Source organism: Carya illinoinensis, chromosome 10 (genome assembly GCF_018687715.1).
Source record: "Carya illinoinensis cultivar Pawnee chromosome 10, C.illinoinensisPawnee_v1, whole genome shotgun sequence".
Lineage (NCBI taxonomy): Eukaryota > Viridiplantae > Streptophyta > Magnoliopsida > Fagales > Juglandaceae > Carya > Carya illinoinensis.
The window spans coordinates 2,746,166-2,767,603 of NC_056761.1; the positions used below are offsets into that span (position 1 = coordinate 2,746,166).

Sequence of the window (21,438 nt, forward strand, 5' to 3'; positions counted from 1 at the left end):
TTTTCGTTCCGTTGAGTGAACAGAACTTCTAGTCCCCCTGCAAACATTGTTTCTCGTACTTCATTGATCTCGAATTGTACCAATTACTTTTGTTTCCCTTTCAGTTTTCTTTCTTCATTTCCTTCCTTCCCCAGCATGGATTTGCAAGAAAAGGAACACAAGAATTGGAGCAGATGTGTATGATGAATTAGCACTTGGAAGGGTTCCAGATCCCAGCAAGTTGGTCATAATATAAGAGTGCACAATGCAGGTTGGTGCTCAGAGAATGAAACTCTAGGGCTGGATCTGGAAATTAAGGGATAAATGTTATAGGTTAAAACAGGCTAACTGAGACATTGATCAGATGTGACTGGTAATGGACGGCTGCAACATGATCTGTATTGCTGAACAAAGTACGCTTCATTAGTCATTGATTACTTCTTATGACATGTAGACAGATACACATTCAGGGTTGCGTTCTTTGCTCATTGTTAACTCTGATTCTTGCACACTTCACCATATAAAACGAGTTAAGTAATAAAAATTATGCATTTCTTTTTAATATTTGTCTTTGGGCGTTTAATATTTTTTCCTGCATTGCTTTGCTGCCAATTTTGTAATGATAGATGCATTTGTATGGTGAAATGGTTGGATTATATCCAGTGACACATATGATGATGCGATATTCATTTTGATTATACTACAAAGTATATTCTTGCTAGCTCTTGCCAATAAATGGAGGAAACATGTTGGAGATCAAACATGTTGTAGGTAGGTTTGATGATTGGTGCATCTCGGTTTTAATTTATCTGTAACCTGCTTTCTAGTTCTTCAAATGTAAAATTTTCTTGGTGTACTCTGTGCTGGAATGCTGAAAAATAAGGGAAATTGATGTGGAAGCTTTGCTCTGACAGATGGGAATAATAGTTGGATACTGAGGAGATCATGAGCATGCAGCTTCCTTTCTAGGATGCCAGGAGTTCAAACAAGTTTCTGTATGCAGACAGTACCCGTAATGGTGACTGCACATGTGCACGCAGCATCATAAAGAAAACTGGAGCTCAGATTCTACTCATCAAAAAAAAAAAAAAAAACCCAAAAATAAAGGAGGACTTGTAGAAGTGATTGATACAGTAATAATCCAATTTTTGTTCTGCTTAACACCTTCACACTTGGAAACACCCCTCTAAATTTCTTAATTTTAGGACTTGTTTGCCCAGCAATTAGACATGGAACATCTTGACAAAACCAGCAAGAGAAACTGATTGTAAGAATCCACATCTTCACTGAAAGATTTTTTTCCATGCAAAGCATGCATCCATACGAATTATTTGGCCTACACAAGAATCTTACAAAGGTAGTTTTACACGCTCACGTGTTAGTCAGTTTTATTTTTAAGTTGATTTTTTGCTAAACCAAAACTCTCATTGTCATTGTCAAGTCTATAACTTATCATAGACTTTCTCACCTACTATAACATTTTCTCCTCCACTAGTTCTACGTACAGTCGCTTGGCGCAACCGGTGCGAAGTAGCTGACGCCATGTCAGCTGAAAAAAAATAGAAAAAACAAATGTGCGAAATAAGAAAAAAAGAAGGAAAATCAAAACAAAACTTGGGTTCATCTAGCTTTCAGGTGGGTTTGTTCCTCGTGTTTGATCATCTGCATCCTGCATGTGTTTCTTCATCTTTGTGCTCGTTTGAGCTGGTTCCATCCTTTTACTAGCATAGAAGTTCTGCATAGAATAATAAAAGAAGTGCCCGAGAAACCAAAATAAGAAATAAAGAAAAAACTCACTAAAAGTATGAAACAGAGCTCAGCATGGTGCTTCGGGCAAGTTTGGTAAACATGTTTCATCCTAAAATTCTCATCTCAACTTAAAATTCTTATTTTATCATTACAACTTTCTTAAATCCTCACACAAAATATAATAAAAATTTAACTTTTTCAAATTCCAATATAACTTTTTCAAATCTCAAAACAATAATAATACTAAAAATAATATTTTAAACTTTCATCTCTACTCCCAAACCTCCTTACCTCCTGTTCGTATGAGACCGTGGGTCTCCATTTTCGTGTGGGTCTTCTCCATCAGTAGCTTCATCAAACATTGGTAAAAGTTTTTTCTTTTCTCAATCTACATTTATGCTTCTTCTTGACATATTCAACTAGTTTTTTTTTTTTCCTCTCTGTTAAGTCTACCTGCTTTCATCTTTTCTAAATATAAAAAAAAGTACTCTTTCCATTTTCTTAAACACTTATTTTATGTGATTGCTTTGGTAAAGTCTCTCATTTGGTACAAATGCCCGGTGGGTTTTGTTGTCAAAACTAAAACCTCTACTTGGGTCTGTTTAGCTGTCGAGAAAATAAAAGAAATTTTTCGTCTTAAACTAAACCCAACTTAGTTAGGCCATGTATTTGTAGGAACCTTACCTCCTTTTGAAAGTTTCTTGCTGTCAATGTTACCTCTAAATACGAACATTTTAGTGATAATGCATTTTTCTAGTCTATTTTATTGTTGAATGAATAACTTTGTAATGGCGTTTTAATGAAATTTGCTTTTCCTAACAAATTTCCTTATTTTCAAACTAAAATACTCAACAAGTTTAAACAGCACAAGGCTTTATTTTTTCTAGGGAGATAAGTACAGAGAGTGTCCTTCGTGGGAGATAAACACAGAGAGGGTCTTCGAGTGTTCGAAATACGTAAGGGAAGGAAGGAAGAGGGATCTGATATAGGAAAATGAGGGCAATCGTCTAAAAGTTGAAACGGTGCCATTTTTATTTTTTCAGCTTAGCGCCGTTTGTCCACGCTTATACACGCCGACTCCTTGTAGCATTTCGAACTTGTTACGGTCTACGTGTCCGAATTTACGATTTTGGGTCCATATTTGCATAGACATTAGGACAGTCATATAACTGCGGGCTGGCCCATTCGGCTTCTTTAAAGAGATTTTCTTGTATAGTACTGTATTCGTGGGCCACTACTTCCTAGAGCCACAAAACAAATATCCAATTCTGCCATCCTTGGATCGGAGCTCAGTTCGCAATATCCTTTGCTTTGCCTATTTCCTTCCCTTACAAACTCCCCAACGTTTAATAATAATAATAATAAATCCTTTTATTTAGGTTTCATTTATTTTTAAAGTTGAGATGAGATGAATTAATATTAAAATTAAAAGTTAAATAAAATATTATTAAAATATATTATTTTAATATTATTTTTGTATTAGAATTTGAAAAGATTGAATTGTTTATTTTATTTTATGTGAAATTTTTAAAAAGTTGTTATAATTAAATAAGATGAGATAAGATAAAAATTTTTGGAAAACACTATAGATAAAAAATGATCCCACACAAAAAATCTCACACACTGATATGGCATACATTACATTACTAATGTGCCACGTGCCACCTATTTTTTTTCTTTTTCCTCCCATCCCCCTTGCCCACCCTTGCCCTCTCTTCATGCTTCATGCCCCCTCCCCGAGCGTGACCATGACCACCCAATGGTAGGCAGAAGATGCCGGGGCACAATTGGTGTGGTGGCTGTCGACGAGCTGTGGCAGTGGTGAGCAATGTTTTGAATACCGTACCGGATGGCGTACCGATTAAGGCACTAGAACGAAATATTTCGGTACCGGTACCGTTTCGTGTACCGTTTCGGGATAGTCAATGTATAAATAAATTATATATATAAATATATATAAATTATATTTCAAAATAATAATTTATATATGAATAAATTATACATAAATACATATGTATATATAAATTATAAATAGTCTAATATGAATTGGGGTAAAAAAATAAGATTATAACTTAAAAAAATATAAAAAAAAAAAAAACATGAAGGCCGAAATACCGGCCGGTACAGGCCGGTACGCAGGCCGGTACAGGCCGAAATACAGGCCGGTATTTCAGCCGGTACGAAACAGGTACCTTACCTGTACCGGCCTGGTGACCGGTACGGTACGGTACCAAAAACTGTGGTAGTGAGCGGGAGATGGGTAACGGCGATTCGAAAAAAAAGATGAGGGAGATGGGTAATGACAACCTGAGACCTGCACAGCTTGTCGGCTAGAAGAGAAAGGAAGAAGAGAGAGACAGATGGATGGGCGGTGGTTTGTTGGCGATGGGTTGCGGGCGGGAAGAAAAAGGGAGGAGGGAGATGGGAAGGGAGAGCAGCGAGGGGGAGAGGGAGAGCGGGTGAGGGGGGAACGACCACTAGTGGTGGCGATTGACGAGCTATGGCGGTGGTGGACGCTACTGAGGGGAGGGGGCGCATAGGGAAGAAGGGCCACTACTGAGGGGAGGGGGTGCATGGGGAAGAAGAGAGAGAAAGTGGAAAAAGATGGCTTAAGAAAAACAGACACATGACACACTAATATTGTATTATATCAATGTGTTATGAAATCTCGTTTTATGTTTCTAACGTCTCCAAAAAATTTTATTAAAGTGAACAAAGGCCTTGTTAATTTGGACGGTGTTACTTCCTTGGACTTGCCACCAGGTTTACATAAAAAGAGACATGGGCTATATAGCCAGATCGTTCCCGTAAACATGGTTGACTTCCTAGGAACTCGCGTTTTTGAATTTTTTGTGTGTTCAAACTCCATCCCATAAACAATGCGTGGGCGAATCTCCTTAGCGTAGGATACGTGATAGGGACTTTGTACTGGCTCACGTTACAGAATCTGAGATCTTTGAAAATCTCTTCTTCTTTTCATTTTTTTTCTTTCTTAAAGAAATGAACGCTGTTTTTAAAATGTGTATTTTAGATTTATTTATTTTTTAAATAAGTGTGTGAGATTTATATATTTTAAAATTATAAATATTTTTTTATCTAATAAAGAAAACCTATTTTTAATTTTGTAAATAATGATAATCCTCTAACATCCCATCTTTGACATTTTCTCTCTCAAAGTGGATAAGAAAAGTAGTGTGTACTGTTAACTACCCGCAGGCATGATTAAAAGGAAAAGGGTCCGGCTACTAGCCGCCCCCGCCCAGCGTTTTATTTATTTATTTTTATTTTATTTTATATTTTTTAATTAATAAGTAAAAAAATATATATCAATATATTTAAAATTATTTTTTTAATAATTAAATAAAAATAAAAAATAAAAAATTTTTTTACCCAGCAATCAAACTGGACGATCAATCCCAGGCGGTAAAAAAACTTTTTCCAAAAAAAAATATTAGGTAGCCCTTCAATCTCATGCATTTTAATTTTTTTATTTAATAATTAAAAAAATTATTATTAGTGAAATTATATTTTTTTATTTTTTTCTCAATACTTAAAAAGTGTTAAAAAGATCTTTACAAAAAAAATGATAAAATAGAATATTTAAATTTGTGTTAGCCCAAATGATAAGTGCTGAATGGCTTCGCTAGCATCATTATAATTTTAAAAAATACTATTATAGTACGATTATACTGCTCACTTGGTCTTATAGATATGACATAATTATATAGTGTCAAGTGATTTTTTAATCTAAAATTAATCTAATTTTTTAAAATTTAAAAAATTAAATTATTTATTATATTTTATATAGAATTTTTAAAAAATTATAATAATTAAATAAAATAATTTGATATTAGTAATGACATGAGATTGTCCCAGAGGATTACCTCTAACAGACAAAATATCATAAATTATACATGGGCGATGCTACTGCCACACAGTTGGGAGCTCCTATTAGGTTTCAGCTAGTGTTTTAAATTTTTTTTTCTATTTTTTTACCTATAATTTTTTAACACATTTAAATATATATTTTTTAAAAAATTATAATATTATTAAAAAATATTTATTTAATTATTAAATAATAACAATAATAAAATTTTAAAAAATACAACAGTAGAAACCAACGATAAAAAGTAACGATAAGAGCAGCATTTTCCATTATATATACAAATCCCAGACAGACAATGAGTCATGAGTCATGACCAGGGCTGCACTGCAAACAAGACGTGGGTGAAAATATCGAAGGGCACTTGCAGTTGAAGGGACATGGACGCAGCTAAAGGCAGGCAGCCTGGGTTCATTTATTTTGTTTGTTTTTAAATGGTTGAGTGGGGGATAGGTGATCGGGGTGAGGGGCAGCAGCACGTCCACCGGCTCATCATGGAAAGATAAAATGTCAAATCAATGAACAGTACTACTTCTCGTTTGTGCGGGCCTCGGGTCCATTCATCCCCGATTCCAATGGAGCGTGACATGATTTCTCGAACCAACTATATTTGCTGGATGGGGACACCTTTTTCCTGTTTCAACCCATTATTATCTCAACTTTTCCTATGTTCTTCCTCAGGACGACATGATTTACATCTGCTTCTGTACATCATGGACCAATCTTAAGAGATCACGACAGACATTTACATTATATATATATATTTTTAATGATAATGATAAATTTACTGTCTCTTATTATTATTTTTTATTATCTTTATTTGTTAATTTTTTTATTATTTATTTAATGGTTAATAAAGTAATTATTACTAAAATAATATATTTTTTCTTTTTTTAATAATTAAAGATATTAAAAATTTTTCAAAATAATAATAAAATAAATAAATATTTTAAATATACTATAAATTAATAAATTAATAATAAAAAATAATAAGCCTCTCATCATTTTCTAGGACGGAAACTGATGATGCAAGTAGTTTGGATTATGACTGCTTTTGATCGTAGTTTCAGTCAAATTTAAGGGAATAACTAATAAGGACAGGTGGTGCTTTCGTACTGTTTTTTTTTTTTCTTTTTTTATGCTTTCACATCACCTTGGAACACGTGGTGGGACTCGTTTGTGATAACCCACCACGTCTCTCGCGTGATAAGTGCCCAAACTAATTTCTAATTGCCGGATATGTTTTAAAATAGAGAAATGATATATACAAATATTAAATATATAAATTTATGTAAATGTTTTTATAAAATAATTAAAAAAAGGAAAATGTGATTTTTTTATTTAATTTATACTTTTATAAAAAATTTATATAAAACTTTTACAATTAGAATTTATACGTAACATTATTCTTTAAAATAAATATTAAATTTCAACTTCTGTCCATAATTACTGTAAATGTTGAAAAATGAGGTAGTACCAAATATATTATAATTAAGAATTAAAATTTTATTATTTTATTTTGTTTTGATTTACTGTATTCTCAGTAATTTTTAATTAATGTGAAAAAATAAAAATTATGGCAATGGGTTTGCAATAATGCGGAAGTACCACGTTATCCATGGCCAAGTACCTAACGATTTTTTTTTATCTGTTACACTAAATGAAACTTTATATTCCTGTTTAAATAGAGATGAAATGGGATTTTTTGATTATTTATATTATATTAATAAATAAAATTATTAAAATGTTTCGTATATTGTTATTGAGACTAAGTCCACTTCATACAAAACATCTTCAAATTCAAAACAGGATCAGCACTACACAAGCTCCTCCGAAACAAACTCCAACAGTTGGTCTTCCACAAAACTAGGTGCTGATAATTCAAGTCAAACTGATTCATCTCCATCTTCAAATGTAACAACTAAAGATAAGATATGATAAAGATAAATGTAAAATAGAGATAGTTTACATTTTTGAATTCATCCTCTTACTGTACACCATAAAACAAAATTTATCTATAAGATCTTTCTAAAACTCCCAGAATAATTATGGGAAGCAAAGTTCAAAATCACTTTCTCTTTATGGTATCAGATCCACCTGATCCATACTGTGTGCATCATGTCCATCTCCACCACCTCCTCATCCAATCGCACCTCTAATCCTGCACCTACTCATCTCACCCATCATATTATCCTCAAATTAACTTATGACAATTATTTGTCATGGAAGGCTAAACTTTTACCCAATTTCTATGGCCAAAAATTTGTTGGGTTTATTGATAGAAGTAAGCCTACACCTCCCTAAACATTACCCACAACCTATATTGATATTTCTAGTCCAAACCTTGCCTACGATTTTTGGTATGAGCAAGACTAACTCATTTTGAGTACCCTAATCTCTTCTCTCTCTGAATCTATCCTCACCCATGTTGTTGGCATGGAGACTTCTAGAGATGCTTGGTTCACCTTGGAGAAAATGTTCTCCACAACCTCACGGGCTCGCCAAATGAACACTCTCTACCAACTCAATACACTCAAAAATGGGGTCTTTCAATCCAAGATTATTTTCAAAAAGCCAAAGGCTTTGCTGATATTCTTTCAGCCATTGGTCAGCCTTTGGGAGATTCAGAGCTTATCTCATATATTTTGGCGGGCTTACCAATTAAGTACGATCCCCTTATTACATCAATTAACACCCACCTAGAACCAATGCAGCTTGATGAATTATTTGGCCATCTTCTCACACATGAACTACGTGTGGAACAGGTTACAACATCCACAGATATCTTTACAAATCTGGCCTCCAATTCTCCCAACAACAATGTTCGTGGAAAATTTTCCTCTGGTATTCACTCTCGTGGTCACCATAATAGAGGGCATGGGTGTGGTCGTGTCGTCCTAATCCCTCATCTACTCCAGCTTATAAATCGGGCCCCTCTCACTCCTTTTGTCAAATTTGTCTTATAGTTGACCACGCATCTCCAAAATGCTGGTATTGGTTTGATTAGGAATTCCAAACTCCCTTAGCACACCAGTCCTATATCACAACTACTTCCCCATATTCTAATCAGGCTTGGTACCCTGACACAAGTGCTACTCATCATATTACATCTGACTTGGGCAACCTGAATTTATAAACTGAGGACTACACTAGACATGATCAAGTTATGGTTGGTATTGGTCAAGGTCTGAATATTCATCATGTTAGTTCTTCTTGTTTATATTCCTCTTCAATATCTTTCTTTTTGAATAATATCCTTCATGTTCCCCACATTAAAAAAATAAAAAATCTTCTTTCATTTTATCAATTCACCAAAGATAATAATGTATATTTCAAATTTCACCTGTCTTTTATCTGTGTCAAGGATCGATCCTCGGGATGCATCTTGCTCCAAGGCAAGAGTAACGATGGCCTTTACCCTTTATAGCATACTCAAAGCTTCCTCATGCTCCTCCTGCTTTTCTCCATGTTCGAGCTTCTATTGATCAATGGCACAATCGTCTTAGTCATCCTTCTCCCCGTCTTGTTTTGCACATTTTATCAAAACACCATTTACCTGTTTCTAGTTTTAAGTCAAATAATATTTGTCGTTCGTGTCAACTTGGCAAGAATCACAAACTCCTTTTTCATTTGTTAGACTCCATTTCAAATGGTCCATTGGATTTACTATTTATTAATGTATGGGGGCCATCTCCTCAACTCTCTAGTAATGGCAATCTTTACTACATTTGTTTTGTAGATGACTATTCTAAATACATTTGGTTGTTTCTCGTTTCTTCCAAATCTATGGTTTCCTCTGTCTTTATTAATTTCAAAAATCATGTTGAACGTTATTTTGGCAGACCTAGCAAAGCACTTCAATCCGATTGGGGGGGTGAATATTGAAAATTACATACTCTCTTGAATTCTTTTGGTATTTCTTACCGCATTTCATGTCCTCATGTTCATGGACAAAATGGCTCAATGGAACGTAAGCATCATCACTTAGTGGAAACTGGGCTCACTTTGCTTGCTCCTGCTCATGTTCCTAAAAAATATTGGGATGATGCCTTTACTATAGCTGCCTTTCATATAAATCGGTTGCCTCCTCCTTTAATAAACCATCAAACTCATCTTGAGTGATTATACCATCAGGTTCCTGATTACAAATTTTTAAAAACATTCGGTTGTGCATGTTGGCCACATCTTTGGGCCTACAATCAACATAAAATGGATTTTCGTTTCTCTCGTTGTGTCTTTCTTAGATATAGCCAACATCACAAGGACTACAAATGTTTAGATAAATCTTAAGGGCGCATCTTTATTCCTAGAAATGTTATATTTGATAAGTCCCTCTTTCCATTTTCTCAAACACAAGAATCGGGTTCTTCCACTAACATTACTGCAAGTGCTATCCTTCCTCCTACCATCCATGTATCACAACCACCAGATTTCTCACAAAACTCTCACGACCAACTTGCTTCCGCAGACTCTACACCAACACATTCCACAACTAGTGCTCCTCGTCCAGTGCAGTCTTCACAAGTGATTCAACATCCCATGTAGACTCGGGCCCGCAATCAAATTTTTCAGCCCAAGCCTTTCCCAGATGGCACCTTAGCCCGCCAACCTCAAGCATTAAACACTATAGCCCCTCCTTTGGACCTTGATGCATCAGAACCAACCTTCTTTTGCCCTAACCGTTAGACACCCAGCATGGCATCAAGCTATGAATGAGGAATTCATAGCCCTCATGCAAAATGGTACATGAACACTTTTTTCCCTGAAACCCAAAATGAACTTAGTGGGCTACAAATGAGTTTTCAAGATAAAACGATGGGCGTATGGCTCTATTGAAAGATACAAGGCTTGTCTTGTGGCCAAAGGTTATCACCAACAAGCAGGCCTCGAGTATGGTGAAACTTATAGTCCGATGGTCAAGCCCATCACCATTTAGCTCATTTTATCACTTGTTATTTCCTCCAATTGGATCATTCGCCAATTGGACAAGAAGAATACATTTTTACATGGGGATATTGAAGAAGATATATTCATGACTCAACCACTTAGTTTTAAGCATCCAGCTTTCCCGAACCATGTTTGTCACTTGAAGAAATATCTTTATGGCTTGAAACAAGTTCAACGGGCTTGGTACTCAAAACTTAGTTCCTAGCTTACTGATTTAGGCTTTGTGGGCTCCAAGTCTATCCCCTCATTATTCATCTATAGGCGTGGACCAAATCCTGTGTACATCCTTATTTAAGTAGATGACATCGTGATCACAGGGCCCAACTCAATACAGATTGCACAACTCATTCCCATGCTCCAATCCAAGTTTTCTCTTAAAGCCCTTGGACCCCTCCACTTCTTTCTTGGAGTTGAAGCCCATTTCACAAAAGCTGGTCTACTACTATCACAACAGCGCTATATCAATGATCTTCTTCAACGTACAAATATGATAGCAGCAAAACCAATTTCTTCTCCCATGGTCTCTACTGCAACACTTTCTCAACACCATGGAGATCCCTTTTCGGACCCCACACTCTACAGTAGCACTGTTGGGAGCTTACAATATTTAAGTTTCATCCATCCAGAGATTGCCTTCGCTGTCAATAGGGTATGCCAGTATATGCATCGACCGACAACAAACCATTGGCGCGCTGTTAAAAGGATATTGTGCTATCTCAGACTCACACCACATTATGGTCTCCTTCTACAACGGTCAAGCTCACTTTCTCTTCAGACCTTCTCTGACTCGTACTGGGCAGGCTACTCTAATGATCAACAGTCCACTATAGGTTACTGCATTTTTCTTAGTCCAAACTTAATTTCTTGGAGTTCATGAAAGCACGGAAGTAAAAGACAATCTCACATTCTAGCACCAAAGCTGAATATAGCGCTATTGCCAATACCTCTACTGAATTAATTTGGGTCCAGTCTCTTCTCAGCAAGTTTCAAATTAAGTTGCCACAACCACTCATACTGTGGTGCGATAATATTGGTGCAACATACATGACTGTTAATCCTCTCTTCCATTCCAAAATAAAACATGTTTTTATAGACTACCATTTTGTTCATGATCAGGTTGCCTCCAAATCTCTCAATGTACATTTTCTTTCGTCAAATGATCAACTTGTAGATGCTTTAACAAAGCCATTACCACCATCTCATTTTGCCTCTATTCGACACAACCTCAACGTTCGAGAGATCCTGTTGAACTTGCAGGGGCATATTGAGACTAAGCCCACTTCATTCAGAACATCTTCAAATTCAAAACAGGATCAGCATAACACAAGCTCCTTTGAAATGAATTGCAATAGCTGGTCTTCCACAAAACTCAATGCCAATAGTTCAAGTCAAACTGATTCATCTCCATCTTCAAATGTAACGACTAAAGATAAGATAGGATAAAGATAAATGTAAAATAGAGATAGTTTACATTTTTGAATTCATCCTCTTGCTATACATTGTAAAACAAAATTTATCTATAAAATCCTCTAAAGCTCCTAAAATAATTATGGGAAGCAAAGCTCAAAATCACTTTCTCTTTAATTATACTAATTAGATAATACAGCAATAATAGTCTTTACATTTTGCGTGTTGTCTCATTGTGTTATATATTTGATCACAGACTAAACATCTTTATAAAAATAGCACACTATTCTGAATAATTGTCAAAAACGCATATGGATCAATTAACTTGGGGAAATAAATCAAGATTGTCATCATCATTATAAAAAAATTGTTTATTGATTCAAGTTTACCTTGAGTGCATTTAGAAGGTCTAGACCTTCGAAGTTCGAGAATTATTTGCCTATTTGTAGTCGGTTACGCAACAAGTAATATCAGAGCCAGGTTCTTGCGACATGGGTAAAGGGACTCGCAACAAACAACTCTCAGAAATTGTGGCTAACCTTAAAGAGGAGACTAACTGTGACGCCCCTAAATTCCACTTGGGATCGGACAAACTCTAAACCGTTGGGACATATAATATAAGGTTACATGCCTCCATTCATGACAATTAAGGATGCAATGTACCTAGTGATTAAGTTTAATTATTGCACATTTTATATCTAAAACTATTATATTTTTGATATTCCATTTTTCTCTTTAGACTATTTTTGATTTTCTATTTGTTTCATGTTATTTGTTTTTCCTATTTTTCTTACTGTTTTTTTTTTGCTCAAATGACCATTTTTTGTCAAAATGAATTTCAATAATTATTTTCATCACAAATAAATCGTAATAAATATTCATTTTTTTTAGTGCATAGAACCTCTTGTTAAAAGGATCTTAAAGAAAAGATAAATGATATTTACAATCATAGAATGTATAAATACCGTGTAATCCCTTTAAAAAAAATGAGTAAATACGATATCTACAATAAAAAAAAATTAATTTTTTAATAATTAATACCACTATTTTTTAAAATGATTGCGCGACACTTGTATACTTCACTACACATAACATTACTTGAAAGAAAATTTCCTTACTATTATCTACCTCTCAAATTGTTAGTCTAATTTATTTATTTTTTGAATCAATTTGTTAGTCTAATTCAATGCATAGAAGTGGAGCTTAGCTTTCATACCTTATAATCTAAATTTGAGCAAAAATTTTATATGCAGTCACTTTTATGTACTCTTTTGTATACTTTATTGATATGATTGGTTATGTATTAAAAAAAATTAATACTATCAATCATATCAGTAGAATGCGTAAAAAATACATAAAAGTGACTATATATAATATTACTCAAATTTGACATAGCTTCCCGGCCCTTGCTCGCTTCTTTTTCTCATACCAGTATTCTATGACAATATATGAAATATTTGTTATAATCGAGAAATGCACGTATACTAGTCCACTCTTATAATAAATTATCGTTTTCATAGTAAATGCTTGGTATTTTCTCAAGCTATCAAAGAATATAATGTATACTATTTATAAAAAAAAAAAGTAATATTATATATAATTTTAGAATGTGTAAAATTTATATGTTTTATTAAAAAAATAATTTTTTATAAGTTTCAAATTTATCAAATTTTCAAAGATAGTGGACGAGACTTACTCAAATAAAAAATTTATTCATAATCTATTTTTTCATCAACCTTTTATCATATTATGATATGGTATTAGATGATAGATTTATAAGTGAAATATAATAAATAATTTTAAATTATTTAATATCACATCATAAAATAATAAAAGAATAAAGAGAGTTAAAAGATAATTAATAACGTTACTATCACCTTCCCGCTTCCACATTTTCTTACTTTATTTATGGCTTTATAGAATGACGTATAAGATAAAAATAGAAAGTTGGAAACTTGCTCCGATTTTGTTGTTTTGTAAACAATTTTGTCAATAGCTGAAAATATCTTGAAGAAGTACATACAATTGATTTCTCAAAAATAAAAATAAAACCTAATTTAGAAATATATTGTTCAAACCCATCTGATTTCTTAGGGACTTTCCTGTTGGGTATCCTAGATAAAGTAGTCGATGGGACCGGCTGCTTCCCATTTCATCCGAAATAGGAAAAGTTGGCACATATTTCTTATTTCTTAAGTATACAATGATCGGTGTCGAGTTTTTTAATTCCCAAAACATCCTCCGTGTTTATATCATTTTGCATGTCGAGACACGAAGGCAACCGAGTGTTCTTTTTTTTTTTTTTTAATTATTAAATTAATTTAACTAAATTTCATTTTTATAAATGATAAAAATAAGTGATATATGAGATTTTACATTATTTTAAAATAAAAATTTATTACTCTTTATAATATTTAAGAGAGTTTTTTTATTATATAATTGATTAATCATTTTGAATTATACGTCATATTCTCTATATTTCTTGAGAATGTAAAAGTTCTTGATTTTAGAATATTAATTATAATATAAAAAATTTTATATGTAATTATTTTTATATATTCTACTGATACTCCGACCAGCATCTCAATTTCTTGCGTACGGACGTTTTGATCCCCATAACTGGAAGCTCAATTAGTAGTACAAGTTGGTTGGTTGGTAAATAAGAAGAAGCAGATTGACAAGGTTGTACGTGCCCTGTATTTCAATGAGGGTCCTAAGTAGAACTGTAGATGGGACTTTTTGTTTTGATTAGGCGGTTGGAGTCTCTTCATATTCTACCAAAAGTAGTCCATAAATTAAAATAAAAAATAAAAAATAAAAACTCTGAGATTTCAAGATTTTATTCCACAAAAAAAAAAAAGTAAAATAAAATAAAATTCTTAGGTCTTAATAATTAAGAAAATATTATAAATATAAGTCCATGCACTACATATCAAATTTTGGTATATAAATAATGAATAAAATAATTTAATTAATTTTAAAAAAAATATATTAAAAAAATTTAAAAAAAATAAAAAAATATATAATATATTATGTGTGAATTTATACGTAGCAAATCTCATAATTAAGAGGTGCGATTAGTTTAGCTGGGCTAGCTATTCAGGCTGTACTCTCTCTCTCTCTCGTTCCCTATTTATTTAGCATTAAAAAAATACTCCCTATTTATGTAGGGTTGCTACCATCCTACATAATTTGCCCGTTAAATTTGCCTACATAAGTTTGTCTCGAAGATGACCCATAGCGGGCCATGAGCATATTCAACGATGACCAATAAGTATATTTAGAGATGACTAATAAGTATATTCCACGTCATTAATTTCGATTAATCTTTTGGAGATGTATAATAATAAGTAAAATGTTTTATTATAAATTTTTTTTTATAAAAAATAAATTTATAAATTGACATGATTTAATATAATATATTAAATTATAAAATTATTTTTATTATAAAATAAATATAAATAATATTATAAATTAAAATTGACAAGATGACTTGTATGACTTATATTCAAGACTGACTTTCGACTTGACTTTTCCGTAATTATGTTAAGCTGAATAAACTAACTAGTACCTAATCGTCACTTGCCTTCATTTTTCATTACAATAGGTAGTCTAGTGCAAGTAATGAGTCATGACGTAAAGGTAACATTGGAACCCAACTTTTATTAGCATCATTTACTTTTGGTGTAAATATTGGTGGACACTTTGACCACGATGCACTATCCAAAAATACCCACATTTGCAAGGCACAAAGCTAGAAAGTAGGGGTTTATTAGACTTTTCACCTGAAATATTATTGAAGTGCCCGCCTACATCAAGCTTATGGCCTGTAGGCTCCCATATCACAGCCATTCTGCAGATAAAAGAGGAGAGAGAAGGGAGGAGAACAGAGACACGGGAAAAGTTATCTAAAAACGACACAGCATGAGTTATCGTTACAGGATAAAAGGCTAAAAGCAGCATCGTAAAAGCTTCTCAAACCCAAAGTACATCTACTCTCTCTCTCTCTCTGTCTCTCGTACATTCAGCTTCAGCTGGCATGGCCCGGCTTCAGGTCCCTACTCTGCTTTTCTAGGCTCTCCTCCACCATTACTATCATCTTCACTCGCTCATTTCTTCTCCGAACAATATCTCTCATCCCCTCTCGCTCTGAATACTCGACTGCAGCAACAAGCCTATTAAGTTAGAAACAGCGCGTGCGTTGTGGGCCTCAAAAGTTGCAATGGATGGGCTCTAGAGGGTACGCATGGAAATGGGTTCGGGCTCTCTCGCCGAGTCGGGAGGTTCTTCTTCTGCTTCTCCACCTATCTCATCCTCCGAGTCACTCAACGGCTTGAAATTCGGGCAGAAAATCTACTTTGAGGATGCGGGTACCGGGGCTCCGACCAAACAGGGTGGTGGGACGGGGTCCTCGTCGTCCGGGTCCACCCCGCCAAAGAAGGTGAGGGGTGGTGGTGGTGTGCTGCAGGGGGGTCAGACGCCTCGGTGCCAGGTTGAAGGGTGTAAGGTAGATCTGAGTGATGCTAAGGCTTACTATTCCAGGCACAAAGTCTGTAGCATGCATTCGAAGTCACCTAAGGTCATTGTTGCTGGCATCGAGCAGAGGTTTTGCCAGCAGTGCAGCAGGTCTGGTTACTTTTTTTGTTTTTTTCATTTGCAAATTTTTTTTCTTTGATTCCAAGTTTTTATTTTTTTCCTTAAAATCTTTGGGGGGTTTTGCTTCCTGTTGCCTGTGGTTCTGGAGTTTGGTTTGATCGTATATTGTTTGGTCCGGTGTTATGTTTCTTGCATATATGGACTGTTATTCGTAAATAAGATGTGTTTTAATTTTAAAGAATATTGTCGGTCAGTTTTTTTTTTTTTTTGGTTGCTTCAACTATTGTCGATAAGTTTCGTGTCGTGTTCTTTTGTGCCCGGAGACTCTCGTTTGTTCTGTTTTGCAGTTTCTCAGTTGGATGGAGTCTTTGGATTTCTGGGCTTAATTGTTTATCCAGATTAAGTGTCTTCTTATTAACCTGGTGGTTGATGTGGGTGGTTATTATTGCGTTTGGTTAATTGTTGTTTTGTGATTGGATATATACGGTGTGGTTGCTTCGTGGTTTGTTTGTGTGGTGGTGGGGTGCCAGTGGATTGGTTCTAGACATTTAAATCATGTTTTGGTGCTAGGTGTGCTTGTGACATAATGCTTGGTATTTATTGCTTGTCCTTTATTCAGGAGTTGTTCTTGTCTCTGAATGTTATTGATGCTGCGGGATATTGGGCTTTGTTTAGGTCTTTTGTTTTCTCTTGTTTCAAGCTTTGGGCTTGGCTTTGGGTATTTGCGTCGATAGAAGTCTATCTTTATCCTGTTATTTTGGATGTTCTGCGTTTGAGGTTATTTTTATTGCTATGATGAAAATTTTGTTGTAAATGTGTTTTGGAGCATGAGTTCTTATGGTATTGCTGCCAATTTTGGGCACCTTTTCTCCATATCTTTTACAAGTAGGCTATGGCTTACCTTGTCCATAAATTATTGTAATAACTTCCTGTTTTCTTCACACAGAGACACGCTAAGATAGCCCCACCTTAGGAATTCAACTATACTTTGAAGCGTGTAAAAGCTCATTACAAGCTTAATTCATGCTGGCACCATTCTAGATATTCTCTTGTATACTTCCTTAGTGCGTGGGCTATGCCCATTTTTGTATCAATAAATTTTTTGTACTTTCAAAAAAAAAAAAAAAAAAAGTGCTGGCACCATATCATGTGCCATTAACATTCTTTACCCTATCAAAATGTCTAGCTTGCAGAAGCAAAATTTATGCGCGGGTTTAACATCCAAGAGCCAATAGCTAGGGATTTTATAGTGTTTAGCAGGTAACCAAGTAGTGGATGGGTTCCAGTCAGGGATTGTCCATGTTAAAAATTCCTTGTGGTTGGATGAATATAGACCATATGATTTGGATATAATATCTCGAACAATCCTCCTGAAGTGTATTTCATTCAAATAAACAAAGGTAAAAACCTAAGTGTCCAAACTATTTTGCAAGTCTCTTAACAGTCTAACTCTGACTTGCGAGGGCACTGGTATGCACTAAATGTAAACTTTATCCGTTATTTGCGACCCTCATGTTCTTGAAGTAAGGATGGATATCTTTCTTCTATGTGCTATGGGTTGGCTTCATGATACTTGGAACATCTGGCTTGCAAGTAGAAGATTGAATACTAACATTTGATGTGTTCCCCTTAAGCGAGGATGAGGCTTACTGGAGGGTTCGTGAAATCATTTAGACCTCACTTTCCAATGGTGTGATAGACTGTGTTAAGTCTGTAAATGAAAATTGTTATATATATTTTGTGTTCGACTGTGCTAAGTCTGTAAATGAAATTATTTTTTTATAGGTAGTCTGCAAATGCAAATTGAGATATCTAAGCTAACTTTCTGAACATAGAACTTTGGAATGTAGAACCATGAACTATCACAATTCATGGTTCTGCATGTGAGCATGATTATTTGAATTGTGGGGCCTGGCAATGTAAAGTACCAATGGTAATGTTCTCCAGTTTCTTTTTTCCTTTTCTTTTGGTTTGCTATAGTGAAGAAGTGTATATCTGAGTTGACTTAAAATGGAATGGAAATTGACCTGTGAGTCATCTGAGAAAGTTGGACATTCACAAAAATTGGCTCTATCTTTGAAATCATGTGCTTTGGGATGTATTCCAACTTTTGCCTCTTGATGTATTGAATGGAATCATAATTCAGACAGATGCATGTATTTGATTGACTTTGTGCTGACCCATTGTAGCTGGTAGCATTGGGGGGGTGCACATTGGGAGAGTAATGAATCACAGACCTGTTTACCTCCCCAACTTTAGGACTCCTTGAAACTTGTATGATGAATATGTGTTTCCGATAGGATGCCCTGATTACTCAAAGGATGAATTCTAGACATGCCTGATTAATTTTTTCATGATATGATAGATGGCCTCTCTTCATGTTAGGTTTTAAGGTTTTTATTTTCTTTTTGGGGTGCCTCCTGAACTTCTGACCACTTCACCTGATTATATCTGGGATTTCTGCCAAAACTGAGTTGGAGCTCCTTGCTCAATTAGTCACTTAAGGTTTGAGACCTTGTCTCTGTTGTGGAAAATGATGACAGAAAAAGTAAAACAAAATAAGAAATCAATCACACGACACAACGATTTACGTGGTTTGGCAACATGCCTACGTCCACGAAGCTGCAAAGGATTTTATTATCTTTAGGAATGGCAAAATACACTTTAGAGCGAAATGCAATGCTCAAAACCTTGCCACACTGCTCATAATAAACATGTATAGGGTTTTAAGGTTGAAATCCTAATTTCACAATTAATGAGTTATTCCCTCAAGTGAAGTCTTTGTTTGATGTTCACTCGAGCAACATGTCGAGCAAACTTTATGCTTGAGCTTTGCTCGAGTGAACTTTTTTTCTGGCTTGTGCTTGTTCGGCGTTCGTTTCGGCTTGAGTCTCCACCAAAAAAAAAAAAAAAAAAAAGGTACCAAATCCTTGTCGAGTTGGGTCATTGAATTGAGCTGCCACAAGAATGAAACCGACTCCACAAAACCAATAGTCCCTGCACAACATTGAACTGATGCCAAGTGTGGATACTCGAAACTTTTTTAGTTCCTCTTCCCAGGTCAATAAAGAGTATGCTGCTCCATGCTGGCAAGCAACCTGCCAATATTCCTCATTAATTTATTAATGTTATTGTTGTTGTTTTCTATGTTTCTATGCCTCAAATTCTCTCTGTATCAAATTTATGCTGGAGGGAAACCATTCTACTGAGTAATAGACAGTTGTGCTTTATTTATCCAAACTCATAGCCACTGTATTAGTCTGTGCCAGATTTCATCTACTTCCTGAATTTGACCAAGGAAAACGAAGTTGTCGTAGGCGTCTTGCCGGTCATAATGAACGGAGGAGGAAGCCACCACCTGGATCATTATTGTCCTCACGCTATGGGCGACTCTCTTCATCTTTCTTTGGTTAGACATCATCAGTTTTTCACAAATATGCATGTTATACTTGCCCCGCTTAAAAGTTTGAGTTCAATTGTTTGATTCGTGAAATGACAGGCAACAGCAGCAGAGGAGGTTTTATGATGGACTTTTCTGCATATCCAAGATTTACCGGGCGGGATGCATGGCCGACCACACGATCATCCGAGCAGGTATCTGGAAATCAAACTACCACTTCAACGGGAAAGTTTCTTCCACATCCATGGCAAAGCAACTCTGAAAACCCTACATCTGACCTTTACCTGCAAGGTTCAGTAACTGGGATCGGTTATCCCGGTTCTGGAATTCCTCCAGGAGAATGCTTCACAGGAGTCACTGACTCAAGCTGTGCTCTCTCTCTTCTGTCAAATCAAACATGGGGCTCCAGAAGCCAAGAATCAGGTCCTATAATGAAGGATTTGATGAACGCTGAAAGGGCACCTGTGGCTCAGCCAACAGCTCCTCATGGTGCAGTTGTCAATCAGTTTCCAAGCTGCTCATGGGGCATGAAGGGCAATGAGGTTGGTAGCAGTTCAGACGAGATGCCCCCTGATCTGGGTTTAAGTCAGATGTCTCAACCTTTCAACAGTCAGTTTTCTGGCGAGCTTGAGCCCTCTCAGCAGAGTAGGAGGCAATACGTGGTGGAACTTGGGCACTCCGGAGCTTATGGCTCCTCCCCTCAGCAATTGCACTGGTCACTTTGACTGCCCTGCTTCTCATGAACACCTTATCGACTGAATAATTTGAATGTTTGGCAGGTGGTCACTTGCTCTTTTGTTGGGATGAACCCTAAGTTACTCTTGGTCTGTGTTTAAAATTGTTAAAACTGATTGCTAAGCGTTCACCTTTCGCTACTTAATTCGTATTTTGTTAATATTTGTTTGGAAGCATCTGTTGATGTTGATGTTTGGTGTTGAGTGAATGGTTTGATGGTGGAACTAGTATCAAGCTCATTGCATTGGATGGGGATCTGATGCCCTTCTAACTCGTGAAAACCCACCTAGTTGGGGGAATCGGGATTGAGGTGAAAATTGGACCGATGGCAACTTTGCCACCTCACAGCCTCAGTAATGCCTGCTGATGCTAATATGTTTATTGTTTCGATAAGAGTGATATTAGTCTTCAACTTCTATGTTAACCTGACCTCAGGGCGGCCTAATAACCGACAATAGAACGAGCCGTCCCCCGACGATCTAGATCGTAGGATGAGTCGTATAAACTGACAATCTTGATCGTCGGACGACCTGTAAAAGTCGAACTATTGAGTTTTAATTTCAACTTTGGCGGGGAGTTACATATCAAAAGACATTACCATTGAAGAAATAGAAGTAAAGAATTCACTGCAAACGGCAAGAAAGTACAGTGTGATCATCATATTGGGTAGGCAATATTGGGCTTCATATTCTGTGAGCTATGGCGGCCCAATAACCTGGGGCCCAGGTTACATTTAAAAGAG

At 35.4% G+C, this 21,438-nt stretch overlaps 1 protein-coding gene across 1 annotated transcript; it reads left to right on the forward strand.

Moving 5' to 3' along the window:
* Positions 1-15,839: 15,839 nt before the first annotated feature.
* On the forward strand, positions 15,840-20,886 carry LOC122279205 (squamosa promoter-binding-like protein 9). Its single transcript, XM_043089632.1, has 3 exons — positions 15,840-16,591; positions 19,831-19,970; positions 20,061-20,886. The coding sequence occupies exons 1-3, from the start codon at positions 16,212-16,214 to the stop codon at positions 20,684-20,686; spliced, it is 1,146 nt and encodes a 381-aa protein (XP_042945566.1). The 5' UTR covers positions 15,840-16,211; the 3' UTR covers positions 20,687-20,886.
* Positions 20,887-21,438: the final 552 nt, after the last annotated feature.

Coding starts and splice junctions, on each gene's coding strand:
- LOC122279205 (XM_043089632.1), top strand. CDS start 16,212: ATGGAAATGGGTTCGGGCTCTCTCGCCGAGTCGGGAGGTTCTTCTTCT. Junction 16,592..19,830: donor TTTTGCCAGCAGTGCAGCAG/GTCTGGTTACTT, acceptor AGTCTGTGCCAG/ATTTCATCTACTTCCTGAAT. Junction 19,971..20,060: donor ACTCTCTTCATCTTTCTTTG/GTTAGACATCAT, acceptor GTGAAATGACAG/GCAACAGCAGCAGAGGAGGT.